At 34.8% G+C, this 23,789-nt stretch overlaps 2 protein-coding genes and 1 long non-coding RNA gene across 3 annotated transcripts in view; 1 reads left to right on the top strand and 2 right to left on the bottom strand.

Moving 5' to 3' along the window:
* Positions 1-12,228, bottom strand: part of LOC125651537 (uncharacterized) — an 86,225-nt gene extending 73,997 nt beyond the window's left edge. Inside the window, exons 1-2 of the mRNA XM_056166102.1 lie at positions 11,919-12,228; positions 1,497-1,584 (exon numbers count right to left, since the gene is read on the bottom strand). Of these exons, the coding sequence (XP_056022077.1) occupies positions 1,497-1,584; positions 11,919-12,083 (253 nt within the window). The 5' untranslated portion in view covers positions 12,084-12,228. The remainder of the gene's footprint in view (positions 1-1,496; positions 1,585-11,918) is intronic.
* Positions 4,281-6,889, bottom strand: LOC125651538 (uncharacterized). Its single transcript, XR_007361274.2, has 2 exons — positions 6,447-6,889; positions 4,281-4,840 (listed from the first exon to the last, which is right to left on the bottom strand). It is a non-coding gene; the product is annotated as an uncharacterized LOC125651538 (long non-coding RNA).
* Positions 12,229-12,247: 19 nt separating the features above from the next.
* Positions 12,248-23,789, top strand: part of LOC125651535 (uncharacterized) — a 35,510-nt gene continuing 23,968 nt past the window's right edge. The window contains exons 1-5 of the mRNA XM_048880180.2: positions 12,248-12,550; positions 15,068-15,276; positions 18,896-19,198; positions 19,430-19,755; positions 22,666-22,799. Of these exons, the coding sequence (XP_048736137.2) occupies positions 12,368-12,550; positions 15,068-15,276; positions 18,896-19,198; positions 19,430-19,755; positions 22,666-22,799 (1,155 nt within the window). The 5' untranslated portion in view covers positions 12,248-12,367. The remainder of the gene's footprint in view (positions 12,551-15,067; positions 15,277-18,895; positions 19,199-19,429; positions 19,756-22,665; positions 22,800-23,789) is intronic.

The following is a 23,789-nucleotide window of genomic DNA, read 5'->3' as shown; positions in this document are numbered from 1 at the left end:
AGATAATGAACAGCAATCAATCTCATAACTCCTATAAGCAATACAAAGTAGATAGTTGGGCAAACACAGACCCCTGGACACACCAAAGGTGGGATCAGGTGCATAGGAGGAGTAAGCATCCCCTGTCGACCGGTCACACCCACCTTGAGCCCTATATCCTAATCAGGTAAACGGAGTTATCCGTAGTCAAAATCAATGTGCCAAGAACGGCCTAACAATCGGTATGAAACACGTCAGACGGCATTTGACCCAATGATAGGTTGTATTGACGAACTAGATCGTTATAACGACCATAGAATTTGCTAAATGCTTACTTTAATGGAGACTGTTAAAACCCCTGTACCATCAATTTGTTTGTCAGTAGCTTGCCTCGATTTAAAAACTGACCATATGCAGAACAAACTCTTGCGTATCGAATCAGTTGAGAGATATAAACACCATATGGAGGTGATAATGTTGTTAAAGCCTCTTTTTCTCAAGCAATGCACCATAAAAAGTAAACAATAAACAAACAAGAACACGTTTACACATTTTATAGCCATTGCTAATTGGTTACATGAGGAATGGACCCAAGCATTATCGGATAAGGTTAATAGGTTATATGTGTGACGTCTTAGGGTTATCCGACAAGTTCGATTCATCCTCGAGTTAACTCAGGTTTGTCAATCAAAGTAGGTCATAAATAACGCTTTGTGATTTTGCACCTTATAAACATTTGTGTAACTTTGATTTTAAAACGTAATCCTCCGCCGTCCCAGAATTCTGTAATTATTCTTGAGAACAGTCGGTTTTGATTTTGATGATGCTCTTGATATGTACCTTTTGGTAGGCCCGGCAATTTTGTCTTACTGGATGTAGTTTTTGATAATGAATATGTCTTCTGTTTATCTGATATTGGAAGTAGGAGACTATTTGAGTATGCACTGAAGTTACCTTGTAAGAAATATATTATCTCTTTTTTTCTGAGAGTGCTTTCATTTCTATGTTACTCCCACTTCTTCCATTTCTTAGATGCCTGAAAGTTTGTATATCCTAGTCGCAATGTACATTTTTAACGATTACCATTTTCGATAAATGGCGGATTACATTAATTAATGACAGGCCGTAGTGCCTTGGTGGTTAGTTGGTTAATCCTGGGTTCGATCTAGCCCATGCTTTAACGTAAAAATGGCCATGGACTGTCCCTTTGCCAAACGCTCGACATTTTGAAGCTTGTGTCGCGGGTCTTTCGGGCGACACCTTAAAAATCGAGGTCTCGTGTCGTGGCAGGCGTTGGCATGATAAAGAACCTTCCCTGCTACGATCCAGACTGTCATGTATGGTCGAAATTTGTGGCACTTCAACTACAGCTGATAAAGTTTCACAAACAAATAAACGAAAGTCATTCACTATCGGACTCGGTGTTTGAATTTGACAATGTTTTTTTCATCTACAGTCGAGCAATTAACTACAAATAAAGTGAACAGAAAATTATTAAAGGACATCTATATATATACTTTTTCCTTTGGCAGACTGGGTAAAGCTATCCACATGGAGCTGACAGATTAGCAAATCGTTCCTTTTCTCCAGTGGTCTTACACGGAACTGTGAATAGAAATCATTGTCAATTAGAAAACATTTTGGCAACATACGGTGAATCTATATAACATTTTAAATACATTGCAACTGCATCATAAAAAGACAACACACTCAGCGCGTATGAGAACCGACAACCATGAATCTCTTTCTACCATTCTTTTACACCCTATCTTTCACCTTTTAATAATGGAAAAGTTAGAACTTGTTTCCAAGCCTTTCGATGTACACTGTAAATCTCAACAAACTATGCTCAAACCAAAACCATTGGAAAAACATCGATTCATATCAAGTACTATACTTGAAGACTTGAGCGATTTTTTTTTCACCTCAGTAATAATACAATATGTATACTTAACTTGTTCCAGTACTATCTCATTTTTCAAAATATTTCGCGGGTTTGTTTTTGTTTTTGGTACATGTTTGTATTTTAAATATAGTGTAATGGACGTTAAATGCCTCACTTTGCGAAGTGAGGTAAAAACAATGGAATCTTGGGATTTGTTTGCTCGTTTGCTGGTTTACATCCCTTTCTAGAATACATTATGGAGTCTTCAACAGCTTTGGGCGAAGCATGAGGCAATTTGTATTTTCGCCAAAGTCGATTAAGCCGACATGTCACGTTGCAATACTTTGAAGGTTCGGGAGAGGTTGTCTAAGTTGCTAGAACTTGTAACCAATCCCTTTGTAAAGGACTAAGACCATGTTTAGCTATATCGGCCCTGTGGTGTGTTAAAAAATAAAGCAGAATGAATTGAAATAAAATTGTTACCATTTGATAATATAATCTTTATACCATCGCGACGTACCAAGATTTCCCCGCCAAAACGTCAGCTTGTGGAATTCTATACAAGACAAAACCGGTATTGGTCTGGTTTTCTGCACAAATCTCCACTTTTTTCAAATTTAGTCATATAATTCATATAAAACATGACCTTCGATCCAGAAACTGACTGTAGTCTATCAAAATCTATCAATACAAATAAATTTTGCACGAACGATTTTTTGGATCGAAAGGTGTGCTGTTGATGAATATCAACTTTGAATTAAATCAAGAGCAATCCGGAATTATTTATGTTTGTGAGAGTTGTGGGTATTTTATTAATTATGTTGCTTTGAAAAATTAAAACAATATACTTATGTGGAGTCTACATCATTTCCATGCAGAATACACCCCTATGTGGTGTTTTTATCACAGGTTTGTGCAGGAATTCTAAAAGCTATAGAATTTTGATGCGTAAACAAACGAATCTGCTGTCCGACAAATCGGACCTTCAATGCTATAGAAAGTTTTTATTTAGACGACACCAACAGAATTACTAAGATCAAAATGAAAAGAATTTATAGAACATGCATTGATATAACTAAAACTATTGCCGATATATCGAAAGTATAACGTTAACTAGGGCAAGTAAATCTATGAAGGATTTTTGAGTGAATGACGCCATAGACGTCGTAGCTTAGTGGTAGAGAGCCCGTCCTTCAATCGGGAGATCCGGGTTCATTTCCTACCCGTGTCAATTTTTTTTTTTTTAAATCATACTGTTAACTACATTTTTCTTTGCGTTATTGAAAAATTAATTTCTTTCAAGACACTGAAGATAAAATTATACCTGAATACAAATAAAAATCAATAGACCTATGCAATCACAGAACACCAAGAAAATATGCAAGGATTACAGATTACATTTTTTAAAATTAATTGAAAAAAAAAAACCCAAAATACTTTATTTTCGGACTTGATTTTATTTCAAAGTATGAACCAGCAAAAGATAATGGAAAGAAAAGTTTTTCCAATGCATCTAATGTACAGAAGAAAAGTCAGAAAAAATGTGAATCCATTAGCTATTCGTCATTTCCTGCAGAGTAAGAACTTTCTTGTTGAAACCACCACATGCTATATTGTGTAGCAAGTGTAGACATGTGTGTCAGTAAATTCACATCCAACAAAATTGTCACAACCAATCTCGGCCACTTCCTGAGACAAAGTCTCTACAGACAATTTCAATACCTCTCGACAGAACCAGGCCTGGGGTAATGGTAATTAAATGACAGCCAGTTTCAATGTAATGGGGGTGTAATGGACCATTTTTGCATTACAAGTAATGGTAATGTAATGCATACTGTACTGCACATTATTTTTCATTACATTTACACTACTTCAAATATTTGATGATATTTTGAAGATTTAGAATAATTCATTATATTAGTGATTGACTGAAGCATTTGAAACATTGATGACAATCAAATGCAATGAATAACTTAATAGATATGTTTCCTAACATTGCTGAATATTTTGTGTACTTATATTAAAAATCATAATACAGAAATAATTTTTCTGCCATTTCTTTAATATCTGACAGTATGTTATGTAAATGTGTAATGTAAATTCACTCTCAAGTAATGTAATACATTATATTTCAAAATAGGAGTAATGGTAATGTGAAATTTTCTAGGTAATGTAAGGCGTTACATTGCTATGTAATTGACCTCAAGCCTGGATAGAACACCTTCTCATGCATATATGCAAGTGCCTTGGACCCCAACTTGTCATTTCCTCTTTTACAAGATTTTCAGCATTTCTTCATAGAGATCATTTTCCAACTGCAAGGTGTCCAAGATGATGAATTCAGACCTGACCAGTGTTTTTGACAATTTGTTAACTTTTGACTCTACACTTTTTATCAGGACAACCATTCTTGAACTCATTCAAAAAGTACATTTATTACGACATTCATAATTCAACATGCAGATTTTCATTTGAATCATCAAATATAAATTCTTCCAATTAACAACACCCCCCCCCCAAAAAAAAACCACTTTAAAAACCTCCACAGGTATATTTCAAATGACATAGAACCATGGTATCAGGATGTCTCTGGAAGTGCCATGGGTTAATAAGGGTTAAACTTCAGAGTCGACATGTTTTTTCCAAGAAATATAGTCTTGTTTGGATCCAGTTTTTCCAGTTCTGATATAACTGCCTGATACTGTACAATGTAGGTGTCAATCTGGTCCCCCTATTGTGGGAATCTGTTTCCACATAACTGCTGTATAATCTGGTACCTTGCTATTGGCAGGCACAACAAGGAAGCTATTCCTGCAGTGATGTCCAACACTTATCCGCATGTGTCACTGATGCCACTATCATTGATGAATCTGATGGCAGTGATGATAGCATTATTGAGGAGTAGGAATATGGATTCTTGTCAATCTGATTCATGTCACCCTTGCCATAAATTTTTGCTGTACATATTATATCATCCTGAAATTCAAATTACTCCAGTATTATATCATTATCAAAACTATATCATAAATGAAAGGTGAAGATAACAAACAGTGATCAATCTCATAACTCCTACAAGCAATACAAAATAGATAATTGGGCAAACACGGACCCCTGTATTATAATATTCATATAAAAGTTGTACTTTCATGCCCTCATGTATTTTCATTGATATAGAATTCAGAAAAATTACATTTATGTATTCGGTGGGAGATTGACATGTCTCCAACTAAACAATAGAGGACAGTTTAGCTACATGTACATTTCTGCATAAATAATTATATACACAAACATTTCATTTGAATTTGATTCCCCATCTAATAATTTTTGTTGTAGCTAATGTTGATATATTATCTTACTTCACAATTATCAGCAAATTCACAAAATATTTTTATCTTTCATACTCTTTCTTGTGGTAGATGTATGGAAAAATTTAATATTCAATAATATAAAGGAGATTTAAGCTAACAAAAAATGATATGCTTAAATCATGGTAGTACCCATGAAATTCAACATTCTCTGAGTGATTCTATGTCTAATCCCAATGAAGGCATGTAAGTTGTAAGCGTAATTGTTGAAATTAAGTTTGACATGTTTACAATTTATCTTGAAATAAGGCATATTTAAATTATAAAACCAAACTGTTCTTATGATTTTCCTGGCTTAATGGTGCTTTTAAGTATTTAAAAATTATTGAATGTAAAAATCATTCCGACTTTTCTAATCCATGTTTCCGCGTAAGGCCAAAAAAAATATATATATGTTAATTGGTTTCCACTTTCCCGACCTACCCTAATCAAAAATTTCTGTTGACCCTAACACATTTTTTTCTATTCTCACAGATTTTGCAAATGTCATCACTACAACAAGAATATATTTATTGACTTATGAAGTTATTTATTATGCACTAATACCAGACAGATTCCAAAACACAGAAACAGTTTTTGTTTACAGTAAATTGAAGAAATGTATTGATTCATCATATAACTTTTATTTGATTACTAAATAATCACTAAGTTAAGTTTAAACATAGTAGAATACTAGAATACCAAATCATTCGAAAATTATTCAACCTATAACCCCCACAGGCCTACATGTTACCCCAGAGACATATACCATTATGGAAATATACATATATATACAATTATATGTCTCTTTAACCTATACAAATACTTTTTAGACCATACAATGATACATGGAAAGTTCAAAGTGTAAAGTGAGTCAAACATCATGTAAGAAAATTCAAATAGACCCGAGAAGGTCATGCACTCGGAATTGAAAATGGCATGATCGTGAAACAGCTGATTTTTCCGATCAGCTGATATACATACAATTTTAAATCTTAACAATATATAATTATAATAGATAAACAATAAATATATGTTGACAACAGTTAACAGATTTGTTGTGGGATTTCCAACAGCCCAGTGCGTGAATATTATGAGTTTATGTCAACACACCACAGGCGCACCATACTATACGTTCCATGCGACTTGTTTATTATTTTTAAGAGCAATTGGTACACCTATTTGGTTATACAGTTTAACGAGTAGAGGTGAAGTATATTCATATTTCTAAAACTTACGTTGAAATGCGATGAGTACATCCTCTGCAACTTCCACGAAAAGCGCAAACAGGCTAACGGCGCGGCGTGTGAAAATGGCCGAATGAAGGATTGAAAAATATGGTGTGCCATTCGGGCTATAAGTAAAATAACCTTCTTGCGTATTTGGGAAAGAAAATTTCTTTTTCAAGATCTTATTATATATTAAACCACTCATTGCATAATCATGTTTTACAATACGTTACCACTTCTAATAATATATAGCGACGTTGTATGACGCAATCTTAAAAAGTAGCGCAAATTATAGGATTTATACTAGTAATGTAAACCTAAAAATTGTGTTCTTTCACCAACTCTACATATAAAAACCAGTACATTACAGGAAAAGAACATGTTAGAGAATATTTCTAACAAAAAATTATTCACTTTGGACGTTAGGCCGAATTTTGATAAACATGGTCTTAGTCCTTTATACAATAGATTATGTTTAAATCAATCAAATCAAGGTTCGGTTCAATAGTCCGGAGGTCCATTTGTCCGACCGGTTCACTTGTCCGAAGGTTCTTAAGTCCATAGGTCCACTAGTTTGATTACCTGCACGGAACCCCATACCACTGGGGTATCTCCAAGATCTTTAGGCTAAATAGCGGTAGTTAGGACTACGTAGTTAAAAACACCGCAGACCCGCTACATAGCGGAGAAATACTGTGACAATGCTAACTCTTGCTAAGTGTCCTATCGCCTGCAATAGCTAAGTGAAATAGTTGATAAATATATATTTTATTGTCTAAATCTTTTTTTATTTTGTGCAAAATCTTCATTTTCAGTTCTATGAAAAAGTGAAGATAACGAACAGTGATCAATCTCATGAAAGGTGAAGATAACGAACAGTGATCAAATCAATCTCATGAAAGGTGAAGATATCAAACTCATAAATCCCACATGCAATACAAAATAGATAGTTGGGCAAACAAGGACCCCTGGACACACTAGAGGTGGGACCAGGTGCATAAGAGGAGTAAGCATCCCCTGTCGACCGGTCACAACCGCCGTAAGCCCTATATCTTGATCAGGTAAACGCAGTTATCCGTAGTCAAAAGCAATGTGCCATGAACGGTCTAACAATCGGTATGAAACACGTCAGACAGCATTTGACCCAGTAGGTTGTATTAGCAAACTAGATCGTTATAACGACCATAGAATTTGCGAAATGCTGGCCTTCTACAAGACTATTGAAACCCCTGTACCATCAACTTGTTTGTCAGTAGCATGACTAATAAGTCATAAGTCCTATGAAAAATACAAAATTAAGAGTAGGGCAAACATATACCCCTGGACACACCAGAGTGTCTAGGAGGCGTAAGCATCTCCTGTCGATGCCCGTCATGAGCCCAATTTCTCGATCGGGTAAACGGAGTAATCCGTAGTCAAAATCGGTGTTTAAAGAAATGTCTCAATTGCTATGAAACATGTCAGACAGCAGTTTATTGTATTTCTTTTCTCTATTTTCTGATTACGATTACTATTCTTAATAAAATTTCCTTTCTTTTTTTCAAGTCCTCAACAACATGCATCTAAGCTCAAAGTTAACAGGGCGGTCAAAGTGGCGGTTCCAGTGTGGCAAGAGAAGGGGGTGTTCAGTTCAAAGGGCAAGTGGTGTCACTTGAAAATGATGCATGTCTAATGGGTATTTTCACCTTTTAAAACGGTTCTTGGACTGCATAATATTTGTCTCATATACTACTAACTCAACCATTCTACATCTGCAACAGCGAAAGAACCGATGGGCGTATAATCTATAAGGCATTTATCTCACCTGATCCAACACTCTGAAATAGTTATTGTTATAGCCCACTGTTAGTCCGTGAACTTTTCACATTTTCGATGTCTCTTCTACAATTGCTTAGAGAATTTTGATGAAACGTTGTGTATATGAAATAGAAAAAGTCTACTATCAAGTTTGGTGAATTTGTTTCCCTGGCAGTGGATCCATGGAGGGGCCAAATATGTCACAGACATCTATTCATAACTGCCGTATGAAGTAAGAGCATTGATTTAGAAGGACGTGTTATTTCGTTGAAATCTGATAATTTCTTTTTACACCTATTTGACTTTTTTCTGAGCTTTGCCAAGAATGATCAATTCAATGCTATGTGTTGAAATAGGTAGCCAGTCTATCAATTCATCAGCTACTTCAGCTTGTACTGTGGATTCAAATCCCATTTTGGTCAGGTTTTTTTTTTTTTTTTTTTATTAAACACCCGCCTTTCTGAAGACATGGATATAGAGGATTTGCTTTGTCTAGGCTATTTTTGTGACCGCCTCACGGTTTGTTCGTTCTGTTGTTTGACCCCCCCCCCTAAAATATAACATTAGCCATAATTCTAAATGAGAGCATAGCTCCAGTTTAATTTAGGAAGCGCATTAGCGTGAAAAGTATGCTGGCTTGAAGCGTTGCTGTTCATGCCCTAATGCATTTTCAAAATTGAAATTTATTTTTCATATTTACATTTTAATTCAATTTCTGTCGTAATATTCCAAATTGTTGAAATAGTCGTACTTAATTTATCAAGATTCATTTGCACATTGTTCACATTCACAAGAAAAAAGGCTATCATTTCAATTTGTAAAGATAAAAACATCGGAGGTATGAATAGTGAACCGCATGGCATTCGAGTCATCGGTGAGCGATACAGGCCCATTGCAGACTCTTGTTTTCTAGATCTGTTACTGTGTAAATTCTACTTTTCGGACTAGTGGGCCTTTGGACTGGTGGACTTTTGACCATGTGGAACTTCCAACTGGTAGAACTTGGGACTAGTGAACCTTCGGAGTAGTGTGGTCACCGAAACATCGTGTACTACTTACGTTGTTGCATGTCAGAACCAGGACTATCAAAATATGCTTCCTGTAAAACAGACCTAGTAATATAACCTAACTTCTTTTGTAGAAACAAGATAGGATGCCAGCGAATTATATCCGAAATGTCACTAAAAAGTATTTGTTACTGAGAATATGACCTTCAAATATTTTCCACGAAATGCATGACTAAATATGCTTTCCTTAAAACAGAACTGGTAATATACCCGAAGATTTTTTTAATAAGTAACAAGAGAGGGTGCAAGTGAACTATACCCGAGATATCACGAAAAATTATACGTCGTGTTTAACCTTAAAACATTTTACACGACTAAGTATGCTTCCTGTTGATAGACCCCAAGTTTGAGTGGGTTTTTGATTTTTATTTTTTTTTTTGGTAGAAACTAGATAGGATGGAAACGAATTATACACGAAATGTCACGGGAAAATTCTATTTTCACTGAAAAACGTCCTGTATGACTTTCAAACATTTTCCACGAATACATGACTAATGTATATCAGAAAGCAGATAAAAAAAATTAATGTGCATACCGTAAATTTATCTCTCGCTTTCGAACTATCATATATTTGCGGGTGGTTTTTCTTCCCAAGTATTCTGTGGAGAATGTTTGAAGATTTGTATGAGTGTATCAATGTATCACGCAGTGGCTGAAATTTCTTGCGTAGGTAAGAAGGTATGCGTGCAGGAAATCACCTGGACATATTGTCACCTGGCCTTTATTGTTTGCATGCTCAATTTATAATACCAGTCTGGTTCAGACCCTCAACTCTCAAACTTGTACAATCACTAAGTACCAATAATGTGAAAGATTTACGGAATTTTTCCACAAATGCGTTCCAATCACCACCATTGTTATGAATACATGTGTGGTCACTGTTGCCAAATTTTCATATTTCGTTAATTACACTTCAGATACACATGTTACATGATTGGTGTTTTTTTTTTAAATAAACAGCATGATCAATTTACAGATTGTAAATACATGTATAACATGTAAGTCTATGCTGGTCGATGATACCACTCACAATTATTAATAGTTTCGAGGTCAGGGACGTTATATATCAAAGACGTCCTTTAAAAAATAAAAGTTTCTGTTACATGCACCTATTTTAATTAGACAGTGCTATTTTTTTCCCATGGAAATGGAACATTCTTCTTTATAACAGAGAAATCCTAATATACGAGTAACTAGTTTTACTGTCAACTTAAATTTTTGCTCTCTTAAAGTGAATATGTAGACATCAAGAATTTCAATGAATACCTTTAAGTCATAAATGATGTCAATAAATTAATGGTGTTGTAATTGCAATTACTACTTTTTTCAAGTCAGAGGCATATCATAAATTGATATAAGAGTATGTTGAACTATAAATCAATGAATGATATTATTAGTGAGTTTTTAACAGGTAACAGGTAAATTGAAATATCGGTATTTCACTGAGAGAGCAATAATTCAATTAATTTTACACACTACTTTGATAACAATAGGTGCCATTACTGGACGTGGGGTGGGGGTAACTAAATTGATTAAAAGAGAGCAATAACCAAAATCTTGCACAATAGTTTTACGCTTCAATTTGTTCTTCTTACTTCCGTAATAAAAAGATGGAAGTTGATGAAAATAAGAAAAGAACATGCCTATTTTATTTATTCTAAAGTTATCAAACTTATTTTTCTTCTTGGGTAAAGGGAATTCAAGTTTGTTCAAATGAAGGAATATGCTCCTTCAAAGGGGAGATAATCAAGAAAAGGCAAAAATAGGTGGGTCATTAAAAAATCTTCTCAAGAATCACTAGGCTAAAAAAGTTGAAATTTACAAGAAAGTTTACAGTGTATTTCAAAAAAATATTTCTAAGGATTGTAATAAGTTAAACGCTATCGAAAGGCACGAAAAAAGGTGATATTTTTTATTTAAAATATCAGAACGTCCATATGAGTTTTCTTGGCATGTTTTATTAGATATTCATATCATGCATCAATTCACAGCGAAATATGGATTATAAATTCTCATATTTGCAAGCAAAACACCTTTCATCATTCCAGAAAAACACAAAAATACAAAAATATATTAAATAAGTGACAGCTTGCATTACTCTTTCGATGGTGAAATTGTATTCTATATAGAATTAAATAAAATTTGGGTGTAGCGATCCACATTAAAGTGACATTTTGATCGAAAACGCAATCGCATATGATAGAAATTTTTTTTCTTATTATCAATCTACAGGAAATGGCGCAAAACTGGTCGTGAATATCAGTATGGTCCTCTTATTCAATATTTGAACCTTGGAAAAAATGCAAACCATTTCCATGTATTTGTTTTACTTCTATGATGTTATGAAAACCTTTTCTGCAAACACAGAACGGCATCATCAAAATGATTCAAGTTTGATAACATTCTGGAAGTTAGGCAGTTATTCATTCTATACACAATACAAGTCTTCAATGTGAAATATCCACCCTGATTCATTGATATGATTTACAGGTACATCAAAGATAGAAAATGTAGTTTATTGGTATTGTAAGTAGTTTAAACTATGCATGTTTTTATTTATGACAAAATGAATATATACTTTGGAAATGACCACACTACCATGGTGAGGACCACCTACCTTCACGATGGTTAGAACTCGGAAGTCTCCCAGAACATGGGACTCCGCTTTGTAGTCATACTGGTATTCATAACCTATGTCATAATTATATCCCGCGATTTGTCCACTGAAGCCGCACAGTAATATTCCACACGAAATTACCAAATTTAAGATGGGACCCATCATAAAATTGCCAGAGACAAGGGCGACATTTTAAAGCGCTGGTATGTCTACTGAAAATAAATCAGGAAGTTTAAAACACTTGGAATATTAAAAAAACCCAGTTCTTACACCATTATACTCTTTGTAAGATAATTACTATTTGTGATCTCTTTAAATTTGCGTGCAGTAAAACACTTACCTGAATTTGTGGAGCTGTTTTTTCAAGTTTAGAGAGTCCATATTTGGAAACAAATTATATTCAGTGAAATGGGAAGCAATATTCGTTGTATGTGAATTAGATAACCACCATGATATCGTTGCAGACAAATGTATCGTGGATTTTTGTGTGTTTGCTGGTATTAGTGTACGGAAATGAAACTTTTACGGAAGAATATCGAACAACACAGGAGGATATCGGAAGAGAAATGGCGATATCAGCCCATGGAAGACTACGGACGATAATTGACTTAGATGACCTAAGTATCGTTGCGGTGAGTTATGACTTATATAAACAAGGCTTCTGGCATTTGCTTTTTAACGTTGTTTCCCTACTTACTTGTCATTTAATGTTTATCAATCAATTGCTTACATGATGGGCATGTATGCTGTTCCCGAGAGATGTGCTACAGGTCTGAGACCATCAAAGACCCCGCCCTTGCATTGCAATCATAAATGAAAATTACAAACTGTGTATCTTTGTTAGATTTTTCACAGGTGAATATGGAATATCGGAGCCATTATTTCGTCTCCGATTCCGTCCTGGTTTTAATATTTAGTGCGTTCAACTAGATCACGTTTTCTGCGTTAACTTGGGCAACTTTTCAGTAAACAAGCACATGTTACTTATGTACTAACAGATATAGTGAATCCAGGCACATTTTAGCGCCGGTTTTGAAAGTTGAGGGGTGGGAAACAAACAAAGAAAAAAAAGTACCGTTATATCAAAATATTAAAAATGCTCAAACCCCTAAATCGTAAAAGGGGGTTGGGGGGTTGGTTATTCTTCAGTTCATGTTGGGTTGGTTATTCTTCAGTTCATGAATTGAACTAATCGTTCTAACCTTGCATTAATTCCACTTCCATTCACCGCTACTATATCAAGTGACCAGCTAATGAATCGATCTTTACATGTACTAATAACAAACTTTAATGTTGTATGTGATAATTTAACGTAATCTCAGGAAAAAGGAGGGGGGGGGGGTGTACAGAAGTATGTGGGGGGAGGGGGTGTACATGTTGCTGTATGTATATGTACGTTTCGGGAGATCGATAAATATATATAAATAATTTATTGTGATTAATTATATCATTTCATAGCGGTCGGTTGTTTTAATGACTGAGGAAAATCTCATAAAGTAAATATCCACACAAGTGCATACGGTGTAGGAAATATACTTTTTCTTTTGTTTTATCTCTGCTACCAAACAGCAGAAATTTAATCCAATAACACATGTTTTGATACGAGGGCATTCAATTGCAACATTTTGAAAAATAATCTTTAAACCCGGCATATATTTTTATATCAGAAATGAGTCGTCTTTTGCCAGTTGCCCAAGTGACGCATAATTTTCGTAACTTCTTTTTCTGAAGAGTTCCAAAATGTTCTAGTTCCGATATCCCGTATCAGTTGTACCATTAAATAAGACAGAACATCAGAACCAAAATAAAAGCGTCTTGATAGATTTGATTTATAAGAATTTTATTTACAAAAAGTGAAAGGGATTGGGCAGCAGGCATAGCCTATTTTTAGCCCTCTCCCAACGTCATATACATGTAGATAAAATAATATATACACAAGTCAGGGTCTAGAAAAAATATACAACACAATAGGTCGAGAAATATATATATATATATATATGTGTGTGTGTGTGTGTGTGTGTGTGTGTGTGTGTGTGTGTGTGTGTGTGTGTTACCGGTTTGGAAAACAAATAGACAAACATATTACATATAGGATTTTAAGCAGAGCGTTTTGTTACTGCAATGTAGACATATACTGATAAAATATTTCAATATTGATAGTTAGTCCATAATTGGGACTACCATATAGCAATAATTCAAGATCAGGTTGATTATTATCAATACTAGTAATATTTTATATAACATGAAAAAGTGTATTTCTAATAGAAGCTGCATTTTTAGAATAGATTAAAATGTAATGATATGCATCTGCAATCAAATCAGTATAATTTCCACACATAGGAGTATCTGATTAACACTGATTATACCGATTCAAATTAAAATTGCTAGCATTGTTTCTTATCTGACAATGTAATATATTATACCGACGTTCTCCAAAATGAAAAAAAAAATACATGTTTTGCTAGATGTATACTCAGGAAAATGTCATTCTAAAGAAAACTGTCAAATGTGTACCCGAGCAGAAAGGTATATGTTGCGTTTCTCAGTTCATTTCATATATGATAAGAAGCACTGCCCATACGATACAGATGATGTAAACCGCATACAACTCTAAAGCTCTGATTAAACTGTATAAAATGCGGTAACTTTATACTTTAAGTGAAGCTCTATTATTGGATGAAAAATACGAGTTGACCAATCACATCAAAGAACCAATGAAATAATGACTTTAGACATTAATCAACCGCCTCAATCCATCTTGAGAGGGAAAGCTTTGTATTAACTTATAGAAAATTTAGAGCATCGCGCTCAAAATCACACGGCCTCTCACCTCTGGTCGGCGCGGGTTCGAATCCCACTCGCACCGGTCAGTGAGAAAGTTTCCCAGTTTACTTTCGGAAGGTCGGTGGTCTCTTTCCAAGTACATTGTGTCTTTGTTCTCTCTTCCACCAATAAAAACCAGATAACTGAAAAATTGTTGAGTGTGGCGGAGAAAGAAAAAACAAAATGAATAAATAAATGAATAAAAGATTGGATCTTAACTAGTGAATGTTCTTACTTAAATACCATGCACGATTAATAATTAAAATAAATAGCACTTCACTTTAAAGCTAACATCACATGTATGTATGTATAACCTTCTTTTACAGAAAACGATGTGTGTGGATACCTTGATAAAAGTATCCCTGGCTTCTATTAGGGCTGCGAAGGACTGGAAAATTGGAGATGTAGTCGTCGGGAGTTTATCTCTGGGCTGTCGACTCTCGTATACAAAAGAAGGCGAAGGGGTCTTGGGGAAAATTATACATATAGAAACAAAACGGAGAGGACTTTTGTATCTTACTATGGAAAATGCAAGGTTTGTGTAATGCATAACATGTCTCAAACTATTCAATGAATTATGTTCTAATTATGGGCCGGCACGAGTCGGTCCATTATATAAAATGTCAGAAATCGCATGTGTTTCTGCGGTCTAATTCGTATATGTGTATGGTGTTTATGTTTCTCAACTGATTCGATATGTAGAGCTTGTTCTGCATATGATCAGTTTATAAATCGAGACACGCTACTGATAAACAAGTTGATTGATACTACAGAGGTTTATACAGTCTCGTCAAAAGTAAGAAATTCGCAAATTTTATGGTCGCTCTAACGATCTAGATTGCCAATACAACCTGTTGTAGAGTCTAATGCTGTCTAACATGTTTCATATCAATTGTTAGGCCGATCTTTACACACTGATTTTGACTATGAATTACTCCGTTTACCTAATCAAGATATAGGGTTCCTGGCGGGTGTGACCGGTCAACAAGGGAATGCTTACTCCTCCTTGGCTCCTGATTCCACCTTTGGTGTGTCCAGGGGTCCATGTGTTTGCCCAACTCATAATTTTGTTTTCCTTATAAAAGTTATGAGATTGATCAATGTTCGTTATATTCACCTTTTTATATACATCATGAAATATTCTGTCCAAAAAAACACATCACAAAATATAATATCAGTTTCAGTCATAAATGGCTCTTCATACAGTTTTCAAAATGATCGTTGAGAGAGAGGGGGTGCGTGCGTGTGTGTGTCACTCATGGCATCGCTTCTTGGCCGGGGAACAGTCAAATTGTTGTCCCTTGGTAAAGGAAAAGACCTGGGAATATGTTGCCCTCGATATTCGGCAACGATTTGCATAATATCTATTTATAACTGCATATTATAACCTTGGTAGAAAAAGAGGCCCATGGACCACATCGTTCACCTGAGTAACCTTGGCCCATATTTAAAGATTTTTCCAATATATTTGTATGTAAAACTTTGATCCCTATTGTGGCCCCAACCTACACCCCCACCCGGGGGTATGGTTTTTACAAAATTGGATCTGCACTGTGTCAGGAAGCTTTCATGTAAATGTAAACTTCTTTGGCCCAATGGTTCTTGAGAAAAAGATTTTCCTTATATATTTGTATGTAAAACTTTGACCCCCTTTCAGCTCAGGTGAGCTAAAATGAAAACATTGACAGTCTATAAAAAATTGTTATATTAATGTGCAGCATAATTTTTAGATTATTAAACAAAATCTATATTAATCAATCTAAAATGTATATGATATTTCATTTATATGTCAAAATACAACAATTCTATGGGTTTACCTTTATCCCAGAAAACATTGTAATATCTGTCATTCTGTGTTATGGCATGTACAGATACACTGCTGTTATCTGGCGGAGCATGTTCTGTTGGTATCTGTCTATTCATCTGAGTGGTGAAAATGCTAAATATCAAAACAGTAGCGATTTAAATCTCTGTTGCGTAAAAATCCATATTGTTCTGTACATCACTCGGACGCCATATTTGTCCGTTTTGATGTATGTAAAACCTAAACAGAACCGAACCGAAATCCGGAATTTATAATCGATGCATCGAATCGAAAGGTATGAATTACAATGCACCGAAATATCGATGCACCGCACAGTCCTACCGTATACTACATATCATAGTAGTTGAGTGATAAAATGCACTGTTACATGCGTTAACAAATAACGGCATTTGAAAAATGGTAAGGGTATATACATGTCTTGCGCTTTCTTGGCCAGACTGGCATAATCATAGCGAGCGCGGCAGGCTCTAAAGGTAACACGTGAGGAAAAACGCAAAATCAACATACCAAATGAGATAATTTCTACTATCGCTGAAAATTTTGGAAGCCGAAATTAAAGACGCTGCTATTTTGTTCAACTATCGGTACCCTCGACTGTCTCCGTTTTAATTGGTATGAATTAAGCTACGCAAAAAGTATGTCAACTGCGTTATATTGATATATTATTTTATTGGGGTAGTGTTAAAGGGCGAGTGACTGTAACCAATAGAAAAGTAGTGAACTGCGAGCATACGTGAATATAGATTACAGATACATGCAACCTACATGTACTGCACAAGCTTAAATTAAATAAACATGAATGAAACATTATTATCAACGACCCTTGGTGGTTAGCGTGAAGATAACAATGATCGATCGATCTCATAATTTCCATAAAGAATACAAAATTAAGAGTAGGGCATTCATGGACTCTTGGATACACCAGAGATGAGATCAGGTGCCTAGGAGGAGTTATCATCCACCATTGACCGGTCACACCAGCCATGAGCCGTCTTCTTGACCAGTTAAAAATATGTCTTATGTACGACTAATATAATTCTATCGACTTACATGCTTAAACAAATGTGTCAAAAGTTGTTGATCAACCGTGTTGTTTCACATTGAAGATCCTGGATGTACATTTGTTCCTCTATAACTTTTGGCATAGCAGGACGTTTTAGTGTGCAAAAGATTTATTGCAATATCACTGTTCGTTATCTCCACTTTTTCATGTTAATATGATGATATCAGAAGTAAGAGATACCATATATTGTTTGAGAGTGTATGTACAGTATCTACATAGGTAAATGTGCTCGCATAACACCGACAATATACATGTAAATATATTAGTGCTGTGCCATGTTACGGTATCTTGCAACTTCGCTTTTCCGACTTTGGATTTTCGAATTTTTCCTACCACCAAGAGACGGGGACGGTAAATACTCCTGGGTATATACCATCATGACATAGCAAACACTTATAGTCCTACTGCACTCGGCGTTTTAGATATCAAACTCATTATTAAAACCCGGGACAGGTTACAACTGAAAATGAATTATAAACGAGTAACCTTTGTTTTTCTCGTGGCAGATATATGTATCATTGTCAAAGTTGTGGAAATCACAAACCCAGACATATCAAGATATAGGGCTCACGACGGGTGTGACCGGTCGACAGGGGATGCTTACTCCTCCTAGGCACCTGATCCCACCTCTGTTGTATCCAGGGGTCCGTGTTTTCCCAACTCTATTTGGTATTGCTTGTAGGAGTTAAGAGATTGATCACTGTTCGTTATCTTCACCTTCTATTTAAGTCGAAACGTCACCTGTTCCGGCATTTACACTCTTTTCAGTATCAAAACATGAAGGTTTGGAATAAATGTGGATGTAGACTATGTCGGTCTACTTCTTTACAGAGAATAACAAACTATATTTACATAACTGTACATTCATTACGTTTTCCCTTACCATTCTTACTTACTGAAAATGAAGGTTAATATCTCAGAAAATTTCAAGTTTAGAAATAGGCTAATTACGTTGTAAACCACACTTGACGTAAAGAGTACGACTCAGTTTTATCATCAAAATTCGAGTAAACTTATCAAAATGTAAATATAAGATTTGAAAGTACATGAGATAATATACCCCAGCATCGTCACAGCGGCATATTGGATGGGGCGCGTTAGCTCTTTGTTAACATTGGAAGCCATTTCATAAATAGCTTCCCGAAATTTTAGTGACTTGACTATATAGTAGCAACAGTCTAACATTTTTGACAACATTTCAATACATAATTTTCTACAGCATGACTTCATATCGCTTTCTGCTAACATATAGTTTGTTTCCTATAGCCCTCTTGATGTATTAGAAGAGGCTGACGTATCTGTCCACGTGAACCATAGACGAACAAAAAGAAGTAATACAAATTTTCTGTCGAATATATTAGACAGCATTAATTGGAAGGAAAGAACGAATACAACAGTACTGTTCAACCAAGAAAAACATTTGTTCTCTCTGATAAAAATGGCAAACAATCCAGATCCGGAAGTAGAGATATTGAATAATTCGGCAAGTCATAATCACGACGCAGCAGGAACACAATTCAATTTTACATGTATTTCTTGCTTTGGAACAACATATTTGTCTTATCACTTGTAAGTACCATAATAATTTGAATATCGTATCGAAAAATTCAAAGCATTTCCAGTATAATAATAGTGCATGGTTTATATGTATAACATGTCACACACACAGAAGTATTGTAATAATCGCGTAATCATGATTGATATTAAATGTGTTTTATACCATATTTATGTCATCATATGTACATTTCAATAGAATCATCGATTGTATGACTGTAAGATTTTCTGACAATATTCTAACAGAGAAATGAGAATAAGAAGAGACCAAATCACCAACAAACCTATTGTTAAGTCCTACCTTTCTCAGATAGAGGGCGAAAATTCAAATTACTATCGGTTTTCAATTGAATCCAAGAAAGAATTGACTCTGAGGATAGAAAAGAAACTTATGGAGACGGGCCCCTTTTTGCTTCATCCGATACAATTAGCCACATTTAAGAGATTCCCTACAATAGATCTGGTCATCAACGTCCAGTCCATGACGTATTTGTCTGCTGATATAACTACCCATTCTTCCAAAATGATACAGGTCGAAGACACATTTCAGACATCGGGGAAATTTGTAGTATGTGAGTATTATTGTACTTTTATTTGGACTTCTATAAATCTTCTAGATTGATGACTTCTATAAATCTTCTAGATTGATGACATCAGTTCAAGCACACATCCCCAATCTATAGACAGGTATTCATAGCTATATTATTAGATAGTGTTTTTTTTTCAAATTTGGAAACCAGACCAAAATTTTCTCAGCGTGGGGTTAAGCACCTTTAAGCGTACATAGTGTATGAAAAGGGTGCTATATAAATATGGTATTATTGTTATTATTATTAATTGCGTTTAAGCATTTTAAATACATACATGTATGTTGCAATTTAGCCGCCTCTCCTTCTAATTGTTATTACTACAGTTGCCTAAATGATGTTTTTTAAATGTAAATATTTTCAAAATTAGCAATAGTTCATGAATTATCCATAATTTGGTACAAGAACGCACGCTAGGGTGGTGATTGATGTAACATAATGCAAACTTAGAATATTAGTTGGTTTTGGTTCTTTAACATGTTACGTGTGGAAGTCAGGTATTTTTACGCCTGGACGCCCAATTAGTTTGCACCTGGTGCATCGAATGGAATCAATTCCACCTGATTGACTTAACACACACGTTCCTTTTTCACTGAATGAGTTGTTTGTTTTATAATATGATCTGTTTTGTCTATCTCTAACCAACGTTAAACAGCGACATATAGTAGACTGCACACATTATGCTTTTCGCAATGTAAAATATACACACCTGTTTACTCGCATTTCTATATCAGAAATTTTGAGATACAATGATGTTTTTTTTTTTGTGGTAATTTCAATAGTACTTATTCTTTATTTGTGTGCATTTAAATTTCGTGGTTATTACAATTGAACACCTTTCTTTTTATGCGTACTATTCAATAAGAACAAACTATATAACAGTGACAAGGTGTCAAGGAGCGTTGGGTTACATCAATTTTCTTTCTTAAAGTTTTCCGTGCCAAAAATGTTTGACCATTTAACAAAAACCGTTATCTTAAAATTGTACTTTTCACGAGTTCATTGTATTCTAGTGTTCTATATCCCATTGTCTTTAAACAGAGTGTCAGAATAAATGACGATGTCATTGTTTCTGGAATAGACTTTTAAAAACAACTTGGCCCAAATTAAAATTGTGTGTCAACCGTATATCCCGCCTCGAATCATTTTAATGTCATTTCTTCGATGAAAAATGTTATTTTAAATTACAAATTACGTAGATTTCCCGGAGTTGTTTCCTGCACTGTCTTTCTTAAAATCAACATCGCCTGTATCAAACTTTGTCATAATCATTTGTCACAATTAACATCTTTGGCTTTTCAAAAATTTCAAATGTTTGCCTTCCTACATTATGTACCTAGCCCTTTAGATTAAAACGAGGGAAATTAAAAATATCTTCAAACCATACTATGTGTAAATATAGATATTAAAGGCAAACTACTAACTCAACTTTATGACAAACGGGATGAGTTCAGCTTTTCCATCGTCAACGTCCCATAATTATGTAATAATATCCCATTATCACCTGCATAAGGTGTTTATTTCGATATGCAAGAGCTTGTTCTGCATATGATCAGTTTTTAAATGGAGGCAGGCTACTGACAAACAAGTTGATGTTACAGGTTTCATTATTCTCGTTTAAAGTTAGCATTTTACAAATGTTATGGACGTTATAACGATAATACAACTTGTCATTGGATTAAATGTTGTCTGGCGTGGCTCATACCAATTGTTAGGCCGATCCTGGCGCACTGATTTTGACTACGGATTACTCCGTTTACCTGATTAAGATATCAGGCTCACGGTGGGTGTAACCGGTCGACAGGGAATGCTACTCCTTCTAGGTACCTGATCCCACCTCTGGCATATCCAGAGGTCCGTGTTTGCCCAACTCTCTATTTTGTATTCCTAATATGAGTTATGAAATTGGTCACTGTTCATTATCTTCATCTTTCGTGTATATTAATTGAATTATAAATTTATTTGTAGTAGTAAGAAAACCAATATTACAGATTTCTAGCTATTATAAGGATTTTTCCTGTGAAATGTTAGTCCATTATGTTCATTACTTCTTAAGCATGATATACGGTGTGATATACTATAACTGATGTTCTCCATCAACAGAGTGTATTTTTTAACAAGGGAAAAGAATAGTTAATCTCGATAACCAAGTCACCATCTTTAGGTGAAATACCACAAATTTAGGCCTAAGCTTGGCGCTTAAGGCCACAGCAGTGCTTAATGCGCCTTAATTGATGACTCAAAGCCTGAGGCGACACGGGACCTCGTTTTCAAGGTCATATCCGAGAGACCCATGATCATCGCTTTTAAATGTCGAGTGTTTGACGAAGGAGCAATCACTACAAATATTTACATCGTAGGTTTGATGCGACCATGGTACGACGGAGCTCGAATTCACGACCTCCCTTTTACGAGGCGAACGCTCTAACACTGAACTACTGCGACGTGTGGGCCTAGATTCTAATGAACATTCCCTTGCTCATTAATTTTGTGCTGAATTTGTCAGGCACGGAAATGGGGAACCAGTTTATTTTGTGGTTAAATATTCGGAACATCTCTCTCTTTTCAACACGATCAGGCTAAACTTGACCAGTGAAATCCATAGTAAATCAAAATAAATAACCCCTCGAATTCAATGGGAATGAAGAATAATAGAATATAAATTTTAAAAAAATATACAATACAAATGGAACATTATATAAAGCAAATGGAAACTATATAATACAAATGAAAAAAATATGCAATTTCAATTGAAAAAGTTTAAATATTTCAACGTTTGACATATGCCATATGTTGGTAGATTTCAAATATGGTTCTAATGTTTAATATACGAGTTAAATCTATCGAATGTTCGGAATTTTGAAAATGATTAAATTCTCTTGTTATATTTCTAAGCCACCCAACACAGTCAGCACAGCGGAGCGCCAGAAAACCATCTCTCGACGTATGATTGGCAGACGCAACACAACCCAAGTCATGGACTAGAGTCCAATGATACGTATTCCATTAGCATTAATATTTCTCAAGAGGTATGTCTGATATTATTTTCCTAAAGATCCTCTTTTCTCCCCTTAACATGTAAATCAAATACAATCAGGAGTTAACGATTGTGTTGAAAGGATATGGGTAACTTCATATCTATGATATTCGTTTTCCAAATTTACCTACTAGTGTAGCTTTACATCAATATTTCATGTCGTTAAGTAGGCTACCTTGCTCATTTGAGACCATGAGACATGTAAAGAAAAACACCCTGAACTATTCAACCCATGGAGATTAAGTAGCCCGCATGTGGATCATTGAAGATAGTTTTGAACAGAATTTCATATTATATTCTTCTGAGAGAATTAATCTATAATCAAACGAATAATATAAGAAAGCAATACTGTATTATGTAAGGAAGATTTGGTAACAATTCGATTATTATTGGTTTACTTTGCTGATATTTTCAAATATAAAGTTACATCATGATACATCATTGAAATTATTGTCCAATCCTGATCTAGGAGGAACATAACTTCAACAAACGAATCTGCATTAAGGAACCAATATACACTGATCACGTAAAAGTTTCAATTTCATGCTTCTATGCAAGTACAGTGATCTACCTGTTGATTAAACAAAATAGAATTGAATAGAAATCTACACATTTTGCCAATAGTTTAATTCTTCTCATCATTATATTAGACCTTGATAATGTGATATAATTATATTTCACAGTTGTTATAATGATGTGAAATACTGTATGTAAAACTTATATGTCATTTTAACTGATATAATTACATGTATATTTCACAGTTGTTGTAATTTTCTTGGGGCAATGTGAGGTACTGCATTTTGAAAATGACCAAAAGAAAGTTTACATATGAAAACGTTTGATATTTTTATAGATACGCAAATTTTGCACCCGGTTGTTTTTGGCGAATGTAAACAAAAGTTGACCACGATTTGCATATGAGTATTTTTACTCCAGGTGCAGAAATTTGCATCTAGTCAGACTTAAGCCCCGTTCACATGCG

This window comes from Ostrea edulis, chromosome 5 (genome assembly GCF_947568905.1).
Source record: "Ostrea edulis chromosome 5, xbOstEdul1.1, whole genome shotgun sequence".
Lineage (NCBI taxonomy): Eukaryota > Metazoa > Mollusca > Bivalvia > Ostreida > Ostreidae > Ostrea > Ostrea edulis.
This window is presented reverse-complemented; position numbering and strand designations above follow the sequence as displayed.